The 21,105-nt window shown below is 41.9% G+C and overlaps 1 protein-coding gene across 1 annotated transcript in view; it reads left to right on the top strand.

Moving 5' to 3' along the window:
* The first annotated feature begins 5,395 nt into the window (after positions 1–5,395).
* Positions 5,396–21,105, top strand: part of LOC112912790 (uncharacterized) — a 143,780-nt gene continuing 128,070 nt past the window's right edge. Inside the window, exons 1-5 of the mRNA XM_072742372.1 lie at positions 5,396–5,750; positions 9,923–10,037; positions 10,194–10,367; positions 12,155–12,258; positions 20,873–20,987. Of these exons, the coding sequence (XP_072598473.1) occupies positions 5,488–5,750; positions 9,923–10,037; positions 10,194–10,367; positions 12,155–12,258; positions 20,873–20,987 (771 nt within the window). The 5' untranslated portion in view covers positions 5,396–5,487. The remainder of the gene's footprint in view (positions 5,751–9,922; positions 10,038–10,193; positions 10,368–12,154; positions 12,259–20,872; positions 20,988–21,105) is intronic.

Below are 21,105 nucleotides of genomic sequence, written 5' to 3'. Positions count from 1 at the left end.
GAGAAGCAGGCTCCATGCACCGGGAATCCGATGTGGGATTCGATCCCGGGTCTCCAGGATCGCACCCTGGGCCAAAGGCAGGCGCCAAACCGCTGCACCACCCAGGGATCCCTACTCTCTAATTTGATCTTTACAATAGTAGTGGCTTAAGATAAGGTGATGTGGCAGGAATTTGGAAGCTGCTTAATACAGTTCCTAAAAACATGTTCAAAATGTGTGGTCACTTACGTTGTATGATCCACCAATGGCCTGTGGTTTTCTTCCCCATGATGAATAATGGTTCCATTACCAAGTCCCCATCTGAATGTGTTTGAATCTTGAATTAGCGTTTCTGGAATTGACTAGTACCAATTACACAGGCTTCCTTTTTCAAAGCTGCAAACTTTCATAACTTGAATAGAGTAGAACAAAGACAAGATGAACTAATCACAATAAATGTGTCAATAAATGGCAACTTACCTGTAACAGCCACTTTTTTACTGTTGGGTTTCTTTTTTTAGTTATGTTTTAAGCATAATTAAAATAATTAGACAAATGATTTGTATAATCACTAGTAGAGTTTTAAAGAAATCTATGTGCATTATATTCAAATATCTACAGTAGCTGTAACATGGACATAAATGCATATAATAAAACATTTGTTCTGATAAGGAGGTGACATTTTAATTAGGTCCTAGAATATCAATCTAATCATTGCCAGTTTCTCTTCACATAACATTGGCGTTACTTACCAAGGTCTGGTAAGTCCGTTCTTTTGCCACAGTATTATTACAAATCTAAACTTCAGTTAAGTCTTTGAAGCAGTCAGTCCAAATTCCAAACTACTTTAATCCAAAGCAGTAATATTTTCCTTGAATTTTTTCAATATTCTTGTAATGACTGCATTCTAGTATCACATGCAACTACAACTCCGTTGATTTTTGAAATACATAGGCTCTGTGTGAAATGCTCTTTCTTTCTCTCTAAACATGCCCATGTGTCTTAAATTCTCCATGTTCCTGTGTATACTACAGAAGACTCCAACTTTTAAGTGGCACAAGCAGTGTTGGCAAACCACCACCATCACTTAGAAACTTGAGTTCATGATTTAATGTAAAGTTTGAGAAGGAAACACTCCATCAAAAAAAAAAGTGATTTTTAATCACAACATTCAGTTATGTTATTTAACTCTGACATTAATAGTGATCATATAATTATCGTGTGAAGAGATTTAAATTTTTTTTGTTTCAGAGGTAGAGTTCAGTGGTTCATCAGTTGCAATAACACCCAGGGTTCATTACATCAAATGCCCTCCTTATTGCCCAGCACCCAGATACCCTCCAATTCCCACCCACTGGAGATTTAAAAATCAATAGGTTTCCAGAACTATGTCGAACAGCAGTGGTGAGAGTGGACATCCCTGTCTTGTTCCTGATCTTAGGGGAAAGGCTCCCAGTGCTTCCCCACTGAGAATGATATTTGCTGTGGGCTTTTCGTAAATGGCTTTTAAGATGTCAAGGAAAGTTCCCTCTATCCCAACACTCTGAAGGGTTTTGATCAGGAATGGATGCTGTATTTTGTCAAATGCTTTCTCTGCATCTAATGAGAGGATCATATGGTTTTGGTTTTTCTCTTGCTGATATGATGAATCACACTGATTGTTTTACGAGTGTTGAATCAGCCTTGTGTCCAGGGCATAAATCCTACTTGGTCATAGTGAATAATTTTCTTAATGTACTGTTGGATCCTATTGGGTAGTATCTTGTTGAGAATTTTTGCATCCATGTTCATCAGGGATATTGGTCTATAATTCTCCTTTTTGGTGGGGTCTTTGTCTGGTTTTGGAATTAAGGTGATGCTGACCTCATAGAATGAATTTGGAAGTACTCCATCTCTTTCTATCTTTCCAAACAGCTTTAGTAGAATAGGTATGATTTCTTCTTTTAAACTTTTGATAGAATTCCCCAGGGAAAGCCACATGGCCCTGGATTTTCGTGTCTTGGGAGGGTTTTGATGACTGCTTCCATTTCCTTCCTTGTTATTGGCCTGTTCAGGTTTTCTATCTCTTCCTGTTCTAGTTTTGGTAGTTTGTGGCTTTCCAGAAATGCGTCCATTTCTTCTGGATTGCCTAATTTATTGGCGTATAACTGTTCATAATATATATTTTTTTTCATAATATGTTTTTAAAATCGTTTGTATTTCCTTGGTGTTGGTAGTGATCTCTACTTTCTCATTCATGATTTTAATTTTAGTCTTCTTTCTCTTCTTTTTAATAAGGCTGGCTAATGGTTTATCTATCTTATTAATTCTTTCAAAGGACCAACTCCTGGTTTTGTTGATCTGTTCCACAGTTCTTCTGGTCTCGATTTGGTTGAGTTCTGCCTGAATCTTTATTAACTCTCTTCTTCCGCTGGGTGTAGGATCTATTTGCTGTTTTTTCTCTAGCTCCTTTAGGTGTAAGGTTAGCTTTTGTATTTGAGTACTTTCCAGTTTTGTTTTTTTTTTTTATGATAGTCACAGAGAGAGAGAGAGGCAGAGACACAGGCGGAGGGAGAAGCAGGCTCCATGCACCGGGAGCCTGATGTGGGATTCGATCCCGGGTCTCCAGGATCGTGCCCTGGGCCAAAGGCAGGCGCCAAACCGCTGCGCAATCCAGGGATCCCTCTTTCCAGTTTTTTTTTTTTTTTCCAGTTTTTGAATGGATGCTTGTATTGCGATGTATTTCCCCCTCAGGACTGCTTTTGCTGCATCCCAAAGATTTTGAATGGTTGTATGTTCATTCTCATTATTTCCATGAATCTTTTTAATTTTTCTTAATTTCCTGGATGTTTCATCTTTTAGCAAGATGGTTCTTAACCTGCACGTGTTTGAAGTCCTTCCAAATTTCTTGTTGTGATTTAGTTCTAATTTTAAGGCATTATGGTCTGAGAATATGCAGGGGACGATCCCAATCTTTTGGTATTGGTTCAGACCCGATTTGTGACCCAGTATGTGGTCTATTCTGGAGAAAGTTCCATGTGCACTTGAGAAGAATGTGTATTCAGTTGAGTTTGGATGTAAAGTTCTGTAGATGTCTGTGAAATCCATCTGGTCCAGTGTATCATTTAAAGCTCTCATTTCTTTGGAGATGTTGTGTTTAGAAGACCTATCAAATGTATAAAGCGCTAGATTGAAGTCACCAAGTATAAGTGTATTATTATCTAAGTATGTCTTAACTTTGGTTATTAATTTGGTTATTAATTGATACCAATTCTTCTGGAGGAGGGGCCTTTTGTGCTGATTTTCAGGTGTGGGCCCTTGGGGGAGGTGATCAGCCCCCTGCATGGTGCAGGGCTCAATGAGTGACTTTGTTTTCATTTTTTTTTAATTTTTATTTATTTATGATAGTCACACACACACACAGAGAGAGAGAGAGAGAGAGAGAGAGAGAGAGAGGCAGAGACATAGGCAGAGGGAGAAGGAGGCTCCATGCACCGAGAGCCCGACGTGGGATTCGATCCCAGGTCTCCAGATCGCGCCCTGGGCCAAAGGCAGGCCCTATACCGCTGCGCCACCCAGGGATCCCCTCAGTGAGTGATATTTATTCTGTTTATCCGGTGAGGCCACTGTGAGGATCAGTGGGGGCTGTTTACCCCGTGAGGCCCAGGGAGGAACAACCACAGTGTCATCGGCCAGCTCTGGAACCCCGGAGTCAGCTGCCCGCAGTAACTACGGAGCTCTCCGTCTGCAGGGGCCTCGATGCTCCGGGGGCGGGGTCGCTGATCTGCTCAGCTTGGGGCAGGAGCGTCCTCGCTGTCCTGGGCCCTCCTGGCCTCTGCCTGTCCGGGGGCGGGGGGGCGGAGGCTGGATCCTGGGCTGTGTTGTGTCTCTGGCGCCCCGTGCTCCCGGGCCTGCGCTGTTGGATTCGCGCTCCCGGGGCCGCGCAGCCCCTCTGCATGGAGCCTCCGCCTGAGCCCCGCTGAGCTGTCCCGGGGCTGGGGAGCCCCCTCCGCGTGGAGCCGCCGCGGAGCCCCTCCGAGCTGCTCCGGGTCCAGCCGGGCGCACGCTGCAGTCCTTTAGGGAGCTCCGCGCACTCTCCCCGGGGCGCAGGTGCCTGTTAGGGTCCCAGGGAGCCTGCGGGCACCCCTGCCCTCCTGGGGTCCTGCTCTAACTCCCTGCGAGCACTTTCCACCTGGGAAGGTTGGTGACGCTCTTGCTTCTCCGGGACGGGGCTTTCTTGTCCTGGGACACTCGCCCCGGCCTCAGCCCGGCTCCTTGCAGGGCCCCTCCCCCTTGGATGCGTTTTGTTTATTTCTTTATTCCCCGTCTTGATAGAAGCATGAACTCTTCTCACTGTAGCATTCCAGCTGTTCTCTCTTTAGATCTCAGGCCGAATTCGTAGGTTTTCAGGATGATTTGAAGGTTATCTAGGTAATTTGGTGGGGACTGGTGACCTGGGGACCCCACTCTTCCGCCATCTTGCCCCGCCTCCTGTAGTCTCATTTTTAATCACTTTAAAAAAATTTATTTATTTATTTATTTATGATAGTCACACACAGAGAGAGAGAGGCAGAGACATAGGCAGAGGGAGAAGCAGGCTCCATGCACCGGGAGCGCGACGTGGGACTCGATCCCGGGTCTCCAGGATCGCGCCGCGGGCCAAAGGCAGGTGCTAAAGCGCTGCGCCACCCAGGGATCCCTAATCACTTTTTTTTTTAAATCACTTATTACAGTTAGATTATTCCTTCTCGTGATGCACTTTGAGGGGCGTCAGGGAGGGGCCTCCCTGCCCGCACCTAACCTGCCGGTTCCAGGGCTCCGGGGGCTGACATTTGTATCGCGAAGCTCAGGTGTCGGGTCTGGGCCGCACCAGGCAAGGAGAAAAACTAAAGATGTGGGGTTTTTCCAGAAAAAAAAAAAAAAAGAATTATTCCTTCTCAGTTCTTTGAAGTTACTTTGAGATACATTTTTTTTCAAGATTATATTTATGTTCAAATGAGACATACAGAGAGAGGCAGAGACATAGGCAGAGGGAGAAGCAGGCTCCCTGTGGGGTGTGCGATGCAAGACTTGATCCCAGGACCCCCGGATCATGACCGAAGCCAAAGGCAGATGCTCAACCACTGAGCCACTCACAGGCCCAGAAAACTACATTTCCACACCTCAGAGGCTTTTGCAAACGTCCCCAAATGCTCAGTCATCCCACCAACTTCTGAAGGGAAGCCAGCCCAGCTCACAGGGGATCTCAAGAGATTTGAGAGGCTTGGGCCTCCTGGCACAACAGGCTTTGGGCACCCTTGGCCACTGCCCTCTGTGCGCATGCGCAGGGATGCCAGCTTCTGAGGTGCGCAGGCGCGTTTGCATTTAGCACTGTTGCTAGGTTACACCGGTTCTGCCCAGGAAGATTCTAAGTCGTTGGGCTTAGTCCCTGGGACATTGAGGCGAGGCCCACTTGCCTTATTGCTGGCGCGGGAGTGTATCGCACTAGAGGCGGTGAAACCTGTGCCACTGAGGCCTGTCGGCTTCATTATGGAAAAGAAATCTACAGCGCGGAATGGGTGGGGCGTGCTGCCCTTCGGCTTCAACCTCAGGCCTCTGAGGGTCAGATCGCCGCCTATGGCTACGACTGTTTCCGACTTCCACAGCCCCGGCCCCGGATACCACATCAGATATCAAGATCTCCGGGAAATCCACAGAGCTGTGTTTGAGGGCGATGCAGAAAAAATGCAGGAGATAGAGCAGTTGCTGGTTTTTGGTTTACATGACTTAAATCAAAGGGACAGGAAGAACAGGTAACAGGGCTTTTGAGGCGGGCAGGAGGAGGCGGGGCGGGCGGTAGAGGGGCTCATGACATTAAAAGCAAAAATTCTGGAGTTTGATTAAGCCACATAAAAAAAAAAACCCTCTGAATCAGAAAGTAATATTAGCAAAATAAAAGAGAATGTACTTGCAAAATATTTACAACATATGTTTCGGAGAAAAAGAACATCTTCGTTTTATAGGATGGTTATTACAGGAATGAGATAGGGGCCTCTGGATGGCTGAGTCAGTTGGCCTCTTCTGACCTCCTCTCAGGGTCATGATCTCTGGGTCCTGGGACTTAGCCCCTGGTGAGGCTCCCTGCTCAGTGGGGAGTCTGCTTTTCTCTTTCCCTCTCCCCTCTGCTGGTGTTCTTAATTTCAAATAAATAAAATATTTTAAAAAGAGGCACAAAATCCCATTTTCCATCCCAAGCTTTGTGAAGATAAGGAATGATGTTACTTATACTACTTAAAATTTAAGTTGTTTTGGACTTTTCAGATAGTTTGGTGGTTAAGTACCACATTGAAAAATAAGTATTTCCTTTAGCCATGAAGCTTATTGATGTAAAATATCTTTAGGAAATCATTAGAAATAAATAATATACAATATGGTATTCTCAGCACTATTTACAATAGCAGTGTATTAAGGAGTCACTTAATGGCCTGTATAAATAAATGGCAGTGTATCCATAGGCTGGACTACTATGTGACCACTGAATGTGGCAGAGATAGTTGATACACATTAACATGCAAAGCTGTACTTTGGATCATTAAATGAGTGAAAAATTGTTTTGATGATACAAACATATAAGCAGACAATGGTTTTGAGTTAGCCAAAAAGATGTGCAAATATAAAATTAGTTATCTTCAAACATTTGGATTCTAAGTGGATTTTTCATTTTCTTAAAATCTGTGATTTCTATAGGAAAGATACATAAAAATTCTAAGAAAGGTTTATTATCAATGAACTAATCCAGGAGAACAAGAATATGAATCTTGTGTAGACAAAAAATAGTTTCTACTTATTTACTTTAAAGAGAGAGAGACCAGGCAAACAAGCAGCAGGGAGGGGCAGGGGGACAACAAGCAGAAACCCATAGAGCAGGGTGAGCCTGATGATGTAGGGCTCGATCCCAGGACCCCAGCTCCATGACTTGAGCCGAAGGCAGATGCCTAACTGATAGAGTCACCTAAGTGCCCCTCTTTCTATTTAAAAAAAATTAAAAAAAAATTGATGGGAGAGGATTGGTATTTTCTGACAACCTTTAGCCTCTTCAGAACTAAGGGGAATATTTTTATCTGTATTGTAGGTTGTATTATGCATACATTAAATATATACATCTGGTTTTATTTATTTATATTTTTTTAAAGATTTTATTTGTTTATTCATGAGAGACACAGAGAGAGAGAGAGGCAGAGACACAGGCAGAGGGAGAAGCAGGCTCCATTACAGGGAGCCTGACGTGGGACTCGATCCTAGGTCTCCAGGATCACACCCCGGGCTGCAGGCGGCGCTCAACCACTGCGCCACGGGCGATGACCTATACATATGTTTTTATTATGTGCAACTTTATAACATCTAATAAGTAAATGGTTAATGATTTTATTTTGGTTAAATCCTTATAAAAATAAAAAGTAAAAAATATAAATGGTATTGCAAAACCTTATAGAATTTTTGTTGTATCCCTCTTCTGAAAAAAAAATAAAAAATAGCAAATATAAATTTTATTGCTATTTCAAAAGTATGTTTACTTCACAAAAGTTTTCTTTAAAAATATTGAACTTTCCTGGTGCCTTGGTGGCTGTTTGTTGACCATCAGACTCTTGATTTTGGCTCTGGTCATGATGTTAGGATTGTGGGGTTGAGCCCCCTGTTGGGCTCCATGTTCAATGGGGAGGGTGTTTGAGATTGTCTCCCTATCCCTCTGCCCTTCACCGCACTGATGCATTCTCTCTTTTTCCAAGAAATAGATAAATCTTTAAAAACTATCGAACTCTCCAAATGAATTTTTTAATAATAAATTTATTTTTTATTGGTGTTCAGTTTGCCAACACCCAGTGCTCATCCTGTCAAGTGCCCCCCTCAGTGCCCGTCACCCATTCACCCCCACCCTCCGCCCACCTCCCCTTCCACCACGCCTAGTTTGTTTCCCAGAGTTAGGAGTCTTCATGTTCTGTCTCCCTTTCTGATATTTCCTACCCATTTTTTCCCCTTCCCTTCTATTCCCTTTCACTATTATTTATATTCTACAAATGAATTTATGTATTCTTTCAGTCCATTTATTTCTCAGAGAAACCTGAACACAGGTTATATAGCAGACATAGTCTACTCGGGATCTTTTCAATTTTAAAAAGACTTCAGGGACTCCTGGGTGACTCAGTGGTTGAGCATCTGTCTTTAGCTCAGGGCGTGATCCCAGAGTTCTGGGATCGAGTCTCACATTGGGCTCCCCGTGAGGCACCTGCTTCTCCCTATGTCTGTGCTTTCTGTGTCTCTCATTAATAAATAAAATCTTAAAAAAGAAGACTCCATGTTTCCCAGTATGAGCAAGATGAGAAATTTTATGTATTTAGGTTTTAGGGCTTTCATTTTTAAGTAATGTCTCTACCCAACATGGGGCTGGACATTTAAGGACACATGCTCTACGGACTGAGCAAGCCAGGCACTCCTAAGATGAGAGATTTTATTTTATTTTGTAAATGATAGAAGATGCATTTATTCTAAAAAGAAAGAGAGAAGGTCATGGGAGGGGAGGAATAGAAGGAAAGCGTGGATCTCAAGCCAAATCCACCCTGAGCATGGAGCCTAATGTGGGCCTCTGTCTTAATGACCTTGAGATCATCCTGAGCTAAAACCAAAAGTTGGACACTCAGTCAACTGAGCCACCCGGGTGACCCTAGGTGAGAAATTTTAAATGGAAATATTAGGACTTAATCTCACATGAAGCTTTTCCTTGGAATTTCCTGTCAAAGGAAAACATTTCTGAAGATCAGAAATTGTAAAAGATTACCTTTACCTGCCCTTTTGACATTTCAATAATATTAAATACTAATATTGGTAATTGGAAATACTTCATTTCTATGAATCTAAACATTTTCTATTAATTAAAATGCTTAATAAAATGAGCTTCCCAGCACCTCCCAAAAAATAAAAGAGCTCTCCCCATTTATTTGAATCCTGAGTTACTTTTGGCTTAAAATTCCTTGAAATTTAAAGTAAGGGTTGCGTAAAAAAATTCCTTTTGTTCTTCTTAGACCTCTCTTCTCATAATGCTTTCAACTACTGAAAATTATTTTAGTTCTTGAACAATGTAATTCCAGGCATAGGACTAGAAGTGCAGCAGACCTGTTATATATGTCATTATTTCACTTAAGGCACACCGTAGATTGTATGATGCCCCACTATTTATGTACCAAGAAGAAATTTTTAAAAATCATGCCAGTTATAGTTTTAAGACATTTTGAATTAGAAATTGGATTCCGATGTCAGAGATATTAAAAGGTGACAAAATGAGCATCTTGGAATCATTGAAATAGAGTATTCGTGCTCATCCTTAAACGTAGCTGCAAAGTAGGCATAATTGGATCATTTTACCTAATTGTAGTGGGTCTTTGTAAGTTGTAGTAATAGCTATAATGATATCTGTGCTAGGAACTAGTATTCCAAACGCTTTGCATGGATCCTCATTTAAGGATCACGACAAGAGGTCTTGTGAGATAACTACCTTTTAATTTATTTATTATTGTTTCGTAACCTCTATAACCAACAGGGGTCTCGAACCCCTGGCTCCCGAGATCGAGTGACATGCTCTTCAGAGTGAGCCAGACAGGTGACCTGAGATAACTATTTTTATGCCCATTTTGTGGATGAGGAAATTGCGATAAGGCTAAGTGGTCACTGTGAAGCGACAGAGTTAAAGTGGGAATCAAACCCAGGTTGAGCTGCTTCCTGAGATCATGCTCTTCCTAAACAGATAGGCTGCTCTTTTAATAGAACGGTGAATATCACTAATAAATATTGTACTTTCTTCCAAAGAAAACTAAATCTTTGTGTTGGAGTCATGAGAATAACATAGTATTTAACATTTACAATTCTATGAATTAGTTTGAATGTTTTGAAAAGGTACACTGTAATTTCCTGACCAGTCCTTTCACGCTCACAGGACTCCTCTCCACTTGGCCTGTGCCATTGGCTCTGTAGATATGGTGAAGGAGCTGGTGATGTGGGAATGCGAGCTAAACCTTCGTGATGGAGAAAACAGGACAGCTCTCGTGAAGGTGGGTGGTCACAGCTATGTCTGCCTGAGGTGGATTGGATTGAAGCCCTTGGAATGAACATTTGTTGCATTTAAACATAACTCATGGTGAAACTTGTGGCATGTTTCGTTTAAGTTCCCAGAATTTACATTCTGTTTCTTGTTGTAATGCTGACAGGCTGTACAATGCCAAGAAGAGGCATGTGTTGATATTCTTCTCAAAAATGGTGCTGATGTAAATACTAAGGATTTCAAGGGCAACACCGCTCTCCATTATGCGTCCTATGAGGGAAATATCTCAATAGCACGGAAGCTGCTTTACAATAAAGGAGATATAGAGGCCAAAAACAAGGTACAGGTCAACTTGTTTTTACAACGTATTTGACATCATAAATAAATAAATAAATAAATAAATAAATAAGTCAGTAAAAAAATAAATAAATGTAGCTGCAAAAGGATTTTTTACATGTATATGTACATATATCTGTACATAAGCACATAAATACATGAAGACATCAATATTGAATTTTACACAGCAGGTCCTATCATCATGGAAACACCTCCAAACCAAGGCAGAGGGAGGGAAAGAGAAAAGTAATGCATATAGAAAGGAAACATTCTGTCTGCTAGCTACCCTTCCACCCTAGTAAGAAAATCTTCCCCTTAGTGCCTGGGAGTAGATGGTGCCCTCAGAGCCCACAAAGGATTGAAGGCCTAGAGGGGAGTGTGGTGATGATGGAGGGTGAATGCTGTGCAGGGGCCTAGGAAATGGATGCTTCTGGGGATGAGTAGCAGACCGTGACCCAGAGGAGTAGCTTGGGTGAATGTAAATGGGAGGAGAAAGCAGCAGGTTGTAATAGGCCTTGGGCGCTCTAGGCCCTAAAGTTCAGAAGATGAGAGCAGGGGGATCAAGTCATGACATCGTACAGGGGGTATCTACTTGTGCTGGTAGCCACTCTGCCAGCCACGTACCACGTTGAGGCCTCCCATTCCAAAGAGTAGCTCCTGCTCAGCCTATGTAGTTCCTCAGTGGGGTGGTAGGTGTCCATGGGGAGCTGGTGCTGACTACACTTGCCAGGCTCCCTGTGCTTTCTTTGACGTGCATTACCTTCAGTCGCTGCCCTTGCAGAAACACTGTTGTGTGCCATAGATAGGGTCGATTTTTCATATTTGGAAGCTCAAGCATGTCCTGGATGAAAATATTTCGAAATAATTGTCTAAGCTTTTGCTTTAAATAGCAACACATTTTATTTTTGAAGATTGTATTTATAAGAGAGAGAGCAAACATGAGTAGGGAGGAAAGGCAGACGTAGGGGAAGAAGAGGCCTTCCCACTGAGCCAGGTAGCCTGATGCACGGGGCTTGAAGTCAGGAGTGGGATCATGACCAAAACCAGAAAGTTTTGCTTAACCCACTGAGCCACCCAGGCTCACCATACTTCTTCCTTCCTACCTTCCTTTTTTTTATTAAAGTTTTTTATTTATCCATTAAAATCAATAACAATACTTTAAAATTTACTACTATGTTTTAGAGAGTAGAGATACAGAGATAAAAAATAACCCCTCCCCTCTAGAAGCTTTTGGTTTAGATGGTGTGGAATAAAATAACTGGAGTATACCATGATATATATTGTGAAAGAAGCAAAGATTCTTGGAGCCAGGCAATGTTTGAAGCGAGTTTGTGGAATGACTGTAGGTAATCTGTTGAAGAGGAAGAGGAGGTCTATTTTATTATTTTTACTTTACTTTTTAAAAAGAGTTTATGTTTTTGAGAGAGACAGAGAGTGAGCAAGCAGGAGAGAGAGCACGAGTGGAGGGGAGGGGCAGAGGGAGAGGGAGAAGCTGACTCTTTGCTGTAGAGGGAGCCCAAGGTGGACTCCATCCTGAGACCCTGAGATCATGACCTGAGCTCATGAGCTGAAGGCAGATGCTTGACCAACTGAGCCACCCAGGCTCCCTGAGAAAGCCGTATTTTAAAAAGAAGGAGCAGGTGGTGAAACCATGGAGGGTTGAGAACGAAGAGGCTAATTTATTTACATTCTATGTTACATGTTTAAGTTACAGGATCGTTCAGAATTTTTATGATTCATTATCCAAATATGTAATTTTGTAAATTTTAAATTTTGTTTGCACTCCTACAGGATGGCCTCACACCACTTTTAGTTGCTGTAAATGAAAAAAAAGAGAAAATGGCAAAATTTTTACTAGGAGAAGCAAATGTAAATGCAGTTGACCACGCTAAACGGTAAAGGTTTTTTTTTTGTGTGTGTGTGTGTGAATCTTAGTATTTGGTCAAGAGTGGTAACAATTTCTCAAGGCAGAAAGTTTAACTTAATAAGAAGAGTATACGTATAGCGAAAAATATCAGCATGTGATTGGTTAGCTAGAAAAAATTACTGTGACAGGATAAGGTGAAGAACATTGTATAGTATAATTCAGAATCCTTTGTAATATAGATTGATGTCATTTGCAATAGTTTTTTTTTTTCTGTATGATTCTACAGTAGCTAAAACGGTTCTTGTTAAAATTGTGAGCTTTTTTAGCTCAGAGCATGATGCCAGAGTCCAGGTATTGAGCCCCACATCGGGCTCCCAGCAGGGAGCCTGCTTCTCCCTCTACCTATGTCTCTGCCTTTCTGTGTCTCTCCTGAATGAGGAAATATAATTGATAAAAAAAATTTAGAGAGTCCAAGCAGAAACCTCTGAAACTGTCTCCAAGCCTTCATTTGGTAGGGTAAACCAAAAACAACCCTGCATCCTAGCAGAGATGCAGTGGGATAGTGCTAAAGGATGAAAGGCTGGTGAGCTCTATCACATTTCTGCTTGATTCACTAGTCTGGCCCATTCAGAGACTGGAGAGATTGTGGCAAATATCTGTAGTTACTGTCAACTTAAACAAAGAGTAGTTCCAGTCATAGTTATTGTGCGCCTCTTATTGCTTCCAGAACAGATTGATAAGACGTCAGGTACATGGTATGTCACCACTGATTTGGCAAATGCATTCTTTTCTATTCCGCTAGTGAATCAGAAATAGTTCATATTCATAGAGTATAGGCAAAGTGTCATTCATTTCATTTGCCTCAGCGTTTAGTTAACTCATGGAGCTAGACCATTTGAACATCCCGAGAATATCTCATTGGCCTATCATATTAACACCATGCTAATTTGACATGAGGAGCAGTAAGAGGCTATGACGCTTTGGGCCCTTGGTAAGAAGGCATGAATTGACATATCCGTGAAGTTTTGAGGCATCTAGTGGGCATGCCAGGATATTCCCGCAGGAGTGAAAGAAAAATTGCCACATTTTGAATACCTTTTCACAAAGACAGAAACTGGGAGACGTCTTTCGGTTCTGGAGGTAGCATATTTTATACCACTAATTCTCAATGCGTTGGGGGTGGGGTGGTGGGAGAAGAATTCTGCTCCTCAGGGAGCATTTGGCAGTGTCTGGAGACATGTTTTTTGACATGACAAAAGCTGTACATACTTAATGTATTGAATTCAGTGAGTTTGTGGATAAGTATAGACCTCTGTGAAATCATCAGTGCCTTAAAGCCATAGTCCTACCCATCACCTCCCAAAGTTTCTTCCTGCTCTTATTAATTAATTAATTAATTAATTGGTAAGAACACTTAACATAAGCTCTACCCTCTTAGCAAAGTTTAAGTATACAATGCAGTATTATTAGCTACAGACACTGCTAACAATAGATTCGTCCGGAGACATTTCTGATCCTCACAACTGAGGACGTTGCTGGCATCTAGTGGGTCGATGTCAGGAGTGCTGGTAAACATACCCAAGAGAGGCCTCCACAACAGTCCACCATGTCCATGGTACAAGGTTGGGAAACCTTGTCCTACATTGAGTACTCCTTTCATCCATACGCCTTGGTGAAACTAAAGAATGCAAGACTTCAGTGGTCTCAGAGCAGATGAATTGTGCAGCAGGTGCAGGCTGTGCTTAGGAGTCCTCACTGCTTTGGTCACAGGATCCAGTAGACCCTATGCTATTCATGGTGTCAGTGGTGGGGAAAAGCTGTGCAGTGGATCTTAGGGCAAGCCCCATTGGAGAATCAGAGCACAGGCCCCTGGGGTTTTCTGATCTTGAGTCCCCATCAGAAGCTTGCCTGTAGAGGGGTCCTATGGGAGACAGAAATGACTTGGTTTTAGTATTCCTTCTGTGCTAAGTCATTGGCTGGACACAGCCTACCAGAGACACGAGGCCTTAGTGTGAGTGCTATGGTGGATATGAAAATGTAGCAGCTGTCTACATTTTGAGCTGCAGTTCAACTGTGCTCTCTGTGGTAGATCCTCTAGAAGACAAATCCAAAGAGTGCAACTCCCCGGCCTCTGTATTAGTTTGGGTCCAATCAGAAGACAGATATGACATAGTATTTTAAACAGTGGAAGTAAATACAAAGAATTACTAAATGATGATGAGATAATAATGAAAAGGTGGGACAGAGAAGTCTGAAGACAGTACCACAGAAGAGTTAACTTGGGGGGGGGGGTCCAAAGTTGCTAAAGAAGGTGTGATTGCAGCACGATGGATGGCAGAGAAGTTTGAGTCCTGTATGTCTGACTTCCTCTGTGCATCCGATTACCAACCTCAACTCATTGGTGTCCCAGAGGGTTGTTCCTGTTAGCCTGGAGATTGAGCACTGGCCCTGGCCCACGTTCCGGTTTGCTTCCCTTCTTCTTCTTCGTCTTCTTTCATCTTCATCTTCATCTTCGTCGTCTTTGTGTTCTCCTCCTCCTTCTCCTCCTCCTTTCCTTCTTCTTCTCTTCTTCCTATCTCCTTCCTTTCTCCTCCTCCCTTGCCGCGCCCCCTTCACCAGCATCAGAAGTACTCTTCCCAGCTGTGCACTGCAGAGCATGCAGTCCCGGCCCCAGCCAGTGACCTTCCTAAAATGGATACCATGCCCCTAGCAAATGCTCTTGACACCCTACTCACTCTCTGCATCCAGTCCTTAGTCTTAACTCTGCTGTATCCCTAAGGGGTTTGTTGCATCCTTCTGCATGTGCATATGATACACAGGAGGCCTTGCACTGCTCTGCTGGTCGGTGGGCTCATTGTTCCCTGACCCTCTCTATACATCCATTTATCAGACAGGACTCCCTGCACTCCTGAAGGGTGGTTCCTGTTTGCATGCTGAGTAGCACGGACTAGCTTTGGCAGGGCAACTCTGACTGCAGTTCCGACATCTCCTTCAAAGAGACCTGAATCCCAGCCTTGGGATTTACCCATTTGGGCAATCTTTCTTGGGTAATCTTGCACCTTAGGGTATTTGGATTTCTTTTCTCATCTTTATAGTTGATCTACTGTTACAGTTCATCATTTTTTAGATTAAACATTCTCTGTTGAAATTACTAAGTGGTTTGTCTCCTGTTTGGACCCTCACTGATACACTATCCCTTCTTTTTGGAATGTGCTTCTCTCCCTCTTCACTGGCTAATCCCTATTCGTTCTTTAAGTTTTAGCTTTGATATCGCATCCATCCCTGACTCACTACCCTTATTTTTACATGACTCCGTAGGCCCTTTGTGCTCACCCTAAATGTGGCATTAAACTCGCCTCTACTCCGTGAACACCGCAATGTCATGTTTGTTGTTCCCTCACTGACTCCCACATTGTCAGAATACAGGTTTTCTGATTTAATTTTGTGGTCCCTTTGAGGTGGTTCTCCCAGGTCAGGGATTTTTAGTAGACTATGGCCCAGATCATCCTCAGCACACTGGAGCCCTCATATTCTCATCATGGTTTAATTATGACATAGTTTCAGTTTTCCTCAGGAGATAGAGTGGACTGCAAGGGAAGAGATATCCAAAGGAATGAATAACCAGTTATGAAAAGCTGTTGGTTGTTTTTAAAAGATTTTATTTATTTGAGTGTGAGAGAACACAAATGGGAGTGGAGACCGAGGAAGGGGGAGAAGTAGACTCCCTGCTGAGCAGAGAGCTGGAGGCAGGGCAACCCCAAGGCCCCTGAGTCCTGACCTGAGCTAAAGAAGCCTTATTTTTATAAGATTTTATTTATTTTTTCATGAAAGACACAGAGGAGAGAGAGAGAGGCAGAGACACAGGCAGAGAGAGAAGCAGGCTCCATGCAGGGAGCCTGACGTGGGACTCGATCCCGGGACTCCAGGATCTCGCCCTGTGCCAAAGGCAGGTACTAAACCGCTGAGCCACCCGGGATTCCCTTAACGAAGCCTTTTAATGGACTGAGCCAGCCAGGTGCCCGTATGGAAAGTGAGTGGTGAATTTCTTGGCAACTCTTAAAAGGAGGAGACATTCATGACAGCCCTGAAGTAGAATTGGAAAACCTGAGCTAAGGGATTTGGTAAAGCATTCATATCTCAGTTGTTTTTCATCATAAAACATACATTACTCTAACACTTTGTTATTTTCATTGGTGTAACTACCAAATGAGTATGCAGCTAAGTTGAACCAGGACATACATGAGACTCAGATGGGGATGGGAGTTCTAATCAGGAACTTTCTAGAGGATGTGTGTTCTAGATCCAAAATTGTTTTCCACAGAAGTCTGGGAATTGGAAATCTTAGGTTTCAGGTGATTGTGAGAAAGTCTTTGGGGGATCCACCTAGCATTTGACCAAGGAACAAAGAAGCTCAGAGTTGGACTACCATATACGCTTTGAGTATCTCTGATCTATACAAAAACACTACAGTCAACCATAGTCTTCAACTTACCTGGAGTCCTGGTGTGGAGTTCCTGTCTCCTTATAGCCTTATAATGCCGTTGCCTCTCATCGCAGGTTGCGTTAGGAAATGTCAGTCTTCTATTCAATTGTCACTACAGAGAGCTTCTACTGGTCTCATAAGTCACCCTGGGGAATTCTAAGGGGACAAAAGATAATTTTCTAGCTGGCACCTGTAAGAGACAAATGCTTGATGCTCATAGTTGCAATCATTCACACGCACCAATACCATTTGGTCTAGCTAAGCTGAATGGGGCCAAGAAATGGTTTCTTGTTGTTGTTCCTTTGTTTTTGTTCATTGCTCTTCCACCAATGAACATGATCTGCCCTGGAACTAGCCACCCTCTCAGAAGGGACCCTAGTGGTCTCCAGAGTTCTGTAGTTCATTCCAGCAGCAGTTTCTGAAGATGCAGACCCCCTTAGTTTCTAGGTTGCTCATTCCAAACTATTTCCTGTCAAATCATGCCACCTACACACACAAAATGGCACACACACAAAATGGCCTCTGAAATAAGTGCCTACACTTGTATCTATGCATTTGTCTTGCTGTAAAAACACACCAAACTTCCCAATTTTGCTGGTGCATCTTGTGCCAACAGTGGCTTCTGTTAGGTTTTGTTGGTCAATTTCTTTTCTTTCTTTTTTTTTTTTTAAACTTTTTATTGATCTATTTGACAGAGAGAGAACAAACCCGGATAAGGAGCAACAAAGGGAGAGGCAGGTTCCCCACCGACCAGGTAGCCTGATATGGGGCTTGATCCCAGGACCCTCAGATCCTGATCTGAGCTGAAGGCCTTTTCTAAGCAGGCTATAGTCCCAAAGGAAGGCTTAAACTCACAACCCCAAGACCAAGAGTTGCATATTGTATCAACTAAGCCAGTCAGGGGCGGCTCCTACTTTGGTTAGTCCTTAAAATCATTAACAAATGTAATAGGAATCTGGTGAGTTTGGGGGTAGCTAGTTTTGTATTAGCTGTTGTCGTGGGTTTGCTCCTGCTTTTTTCTATCTGCCTCACCCACAATACCGCGTGTAGTCCGGTTGTAATTAATTAATGGATCAATTACCACCACATTAAAAGGAGTTTCTGTAGACATTCGTATACAGCCTCTGTGTGTGTGTGTGTGTGTGTGTGTATCACATACACATAAATATGAACAGCCTATCCTGTTTGTATTTTACTTGATTTGTTTTTCAACCACATCATACCATTCTTCGATGTGGATCTTTCTGGTGAAATCTTTCCCATCCAGTTCGTGCCTTCCCTGAGTATCTTTGAGAAACTCCCAACTTTTGTTAACAAGCATGTAGTTTATAATGTACTCTAGTCTCATTACCAAATAAATACACAGATATCAAAAGAGTGACCACTTAGAAGTTACAATGGGAAAATATATCATTTCATTAGAAAAAAGAAAAAGCCAGGATATAAATACATCACGAAGTGTATGCAGGATTTACATATGGTAAAAAAAACCTCCTGGAAGCTAAGGAGGGATGTCAAATAAGACATAAGCGCAAAGACATAACGTGCATCTAAATACACTGATTCAGGGAGATTGATTCTGTTAACATTAATTGTCTTAACCTAATTACAAATTCTCTCCATGAATTCTTTAAATTTAGCATAGTGATTAAAAATTCATCTCCAGTAACAGACGTAAATATTGCCAAGAGAATACTGAAAGAGAAGATTAAGAAGGGGAACTATGGACCTGCATTGGATACTAAAGCATATGTATAAAGCAGTTAAAATACTAGAGTACTGATTGATACAAGGCAACTGGTCAATTGAATCCATTGTAAAACCCAGAAAAATAAAAACATAACAGAATTTATGATAAAGTGGCATTTTAAGCTAGGTGAGAAAAGATGGGTTATTTAGAAGAAGCAAATAGCTGTTTTTTTAAACAGTTCTTAAATGTTGGGGCGTGGGCGCCTGTGTGGCTCAGTTGGTTAAGCCTCTGTTTATTTTTATTTTTTGTGTTTGTTGATTTTAGCTCCTGTTCCTCCATCTCTCTCTCTCTCTCTCACCCTCTGTCCCTCCCTCTCTCTCAGAAAAACAAAACAAAAAAACAAAAAACAAACAAACAAAACTTAAATGTTGCACCACACTGCAAACTAAATCTTGGATTGATTAAAGATTCAATTGGGGAATAACAGCAAAAAATAAGAATAAAGGAAATGTAAACGTAAGGCTGGGCCAACTGGGAGGGTTATGAGGCATGCAGAAACGGGTTTTCATTTCATCTAGGGAATATGAATTGTTCTCCCCTTGTGAGCTTGCACTTGATGATACATGTCTCCCTCTCCCTGTGCCCTTCACCGCACTCATGTATTCTCTCTTTCTCAAAGAAATAGATAAATCTTTAAAAACTATTGAACTCTCCAAATGTATTTATTCTTCAGTCCATTTATTTCTCAAACAGAACCTGAACACGGGTTATGTAGCAGACATAGTCTACTCAGGATCTTTTCAATCTTAAAAAGACTTCATGTTGCCCAGTATGAGCAAGATGAGAAATTTTATGTATTTAGGTTTTAAAGCTTTCATTGTTAAGTGTAATCTCTCCACCCAACATGAGGCTTGACGTTTCAGGACACATGCTCTACTGACTGAGCCAGCCAGGCACTCCTAAGATGAGATTTTATTTTATTTTATTTTGTAAAAGTTAAAAGATGTATTTATTTTGAAGGGAGAGAGAGGGTCATGGGAGAGGGGAGTGACAGGGGGAGAGAGAGGAACCCAAGCAAACTCCACCCTGAGCATGGAGCCTAATGTGGGGCTCCGTCTTACGACTTTGAGATCCTCCTGAGCCAAAACCAAAAGTTGGACACTCAATCAACTGAGCCACCCGGGTGCCCCTAAGGTGAGAAATTTTAAATGGAAGTATTAGGACTTAATCTCACCTGAAGCTTTTTCTTGGAACTTCCTGTCAAAGGAAAACATTTCTGAAGTTCAGAAATTGTGAAAGATTTCCTTTACCTTCCCTTTTGACATTTCAATAATATTAAATACTAATATTGGTAATTGGAAATACTTGATTTCTATGATTCTAAACATTTTTCTATTAATTGAAATGCTTAATAAAATGAGCTTCCCCACATCCCCCCTCCAAAAAAAATAAAATGAGCTGTGCCGTTTATTTGCAATCCGAGCTTCCCTTGCTCAAACTTCCTTGAAAACCAAACTAAGAATTACTTAAAAATATTCTTTTGTTATTTTAATCTCTTTTAACCGTAATGTGCTTTCAACTACTGAAAATTATTTTAGTTCTTGAACAATGTAATTCCAGGCATAGGACTAGAAGTGCAGCAGACCTGTTGTATATGTCATTATTTCACTTAAGGCACACCGTAGATTGTATGATGCCCCACTATTTATGTACCAAGAAGAAATTTTTAAAAATCATGCCAGTTATAGTTTTAAGACATTTTGAATTGGAAATTGGATTCCGATGTCAGAGATATTAAAAGGTGACAAAATGAGCATCTTGGAATCATTGAAATAGAGTATTCGTGCTCATCCTTAAACGTAGCTGCAAAGTAGGCATAATTGGATCATTTTACCTAATTGTAGTGGGTCTTTGTAAGTTGTAGTAATAGCTATAATAATATTTGTGCTAGGAACTAGTATTCTAAATGCTTTGCATGGATCCTCATTTAAGGATCACGACAAGAGGTCTTGTGAGATAACTACTTTTTATTTTATTTATTATTACTATTGTTTCGTAACCTCTATAACCAACAGGGGTCTCGAACCCCTGGCTCCCGAGATCAAGTGACATGCTCTTCAGAGTGAGCCAGACAGGCGACCTGAGATAACTATTTTTATGCCCATTTTGTGGATGAGGAAATTGCGATAAGGCTAAGTGGTCACTGTGAAGTGACAGAGTTAAAGTGGGAATGAAACCCAGGTTGAGCTGCCTCCTGAGGTCATGCTCTTCCTAAACAGATAGGCTGCTCTTTTAATAGAGCGGTGAAGAATCACTAATAAATATTGTACTTTCTTCCAAAGTAAACTAATTCTTTGTTTTGGAGTCATGAGAATAACATAGTATTTAACATTTACAAGTCTATGAATTAATTTGAATGTTTTGAAAAGGTATACTGTAATTTCCTGACAAGTCCTTTCATGCTCACAGGAGTGCTCTGCACTTGGCCTGTGCCAATGGCCATGAAGATATGGTGAAGCTCCTGGTAGATCGGAAATGCCAGCTAAACCTCCGTGATAGTGAAAACACGACCGCTCTACTGAAGGTGGGTGGTCACAGCTATGTCTGCCTGAGATGGATTGGACTGAAGTCCTTGGAATGAACATTTGTTGCATTTAAACATAACTCATTGGTGAAACTTGTGGCATGTTTCCTTTAAGTTC

This window comes from Vulpes vulpes, chromosome 2 (assembly GCF_048418805.1).
Source record: "Vulpes vulpes isolate BD-2025 chromosome 2, VulVul3, whole genome shotgun sequence".
NCBI lineage: Eukaryota > Metazoa > Chordata > Mammalia > Carnivora > Canidae > Vulpes > Vulpes vulpes.
This window is presented reverse-complemented; position numbering and strand designations above follow the sequence as displayed.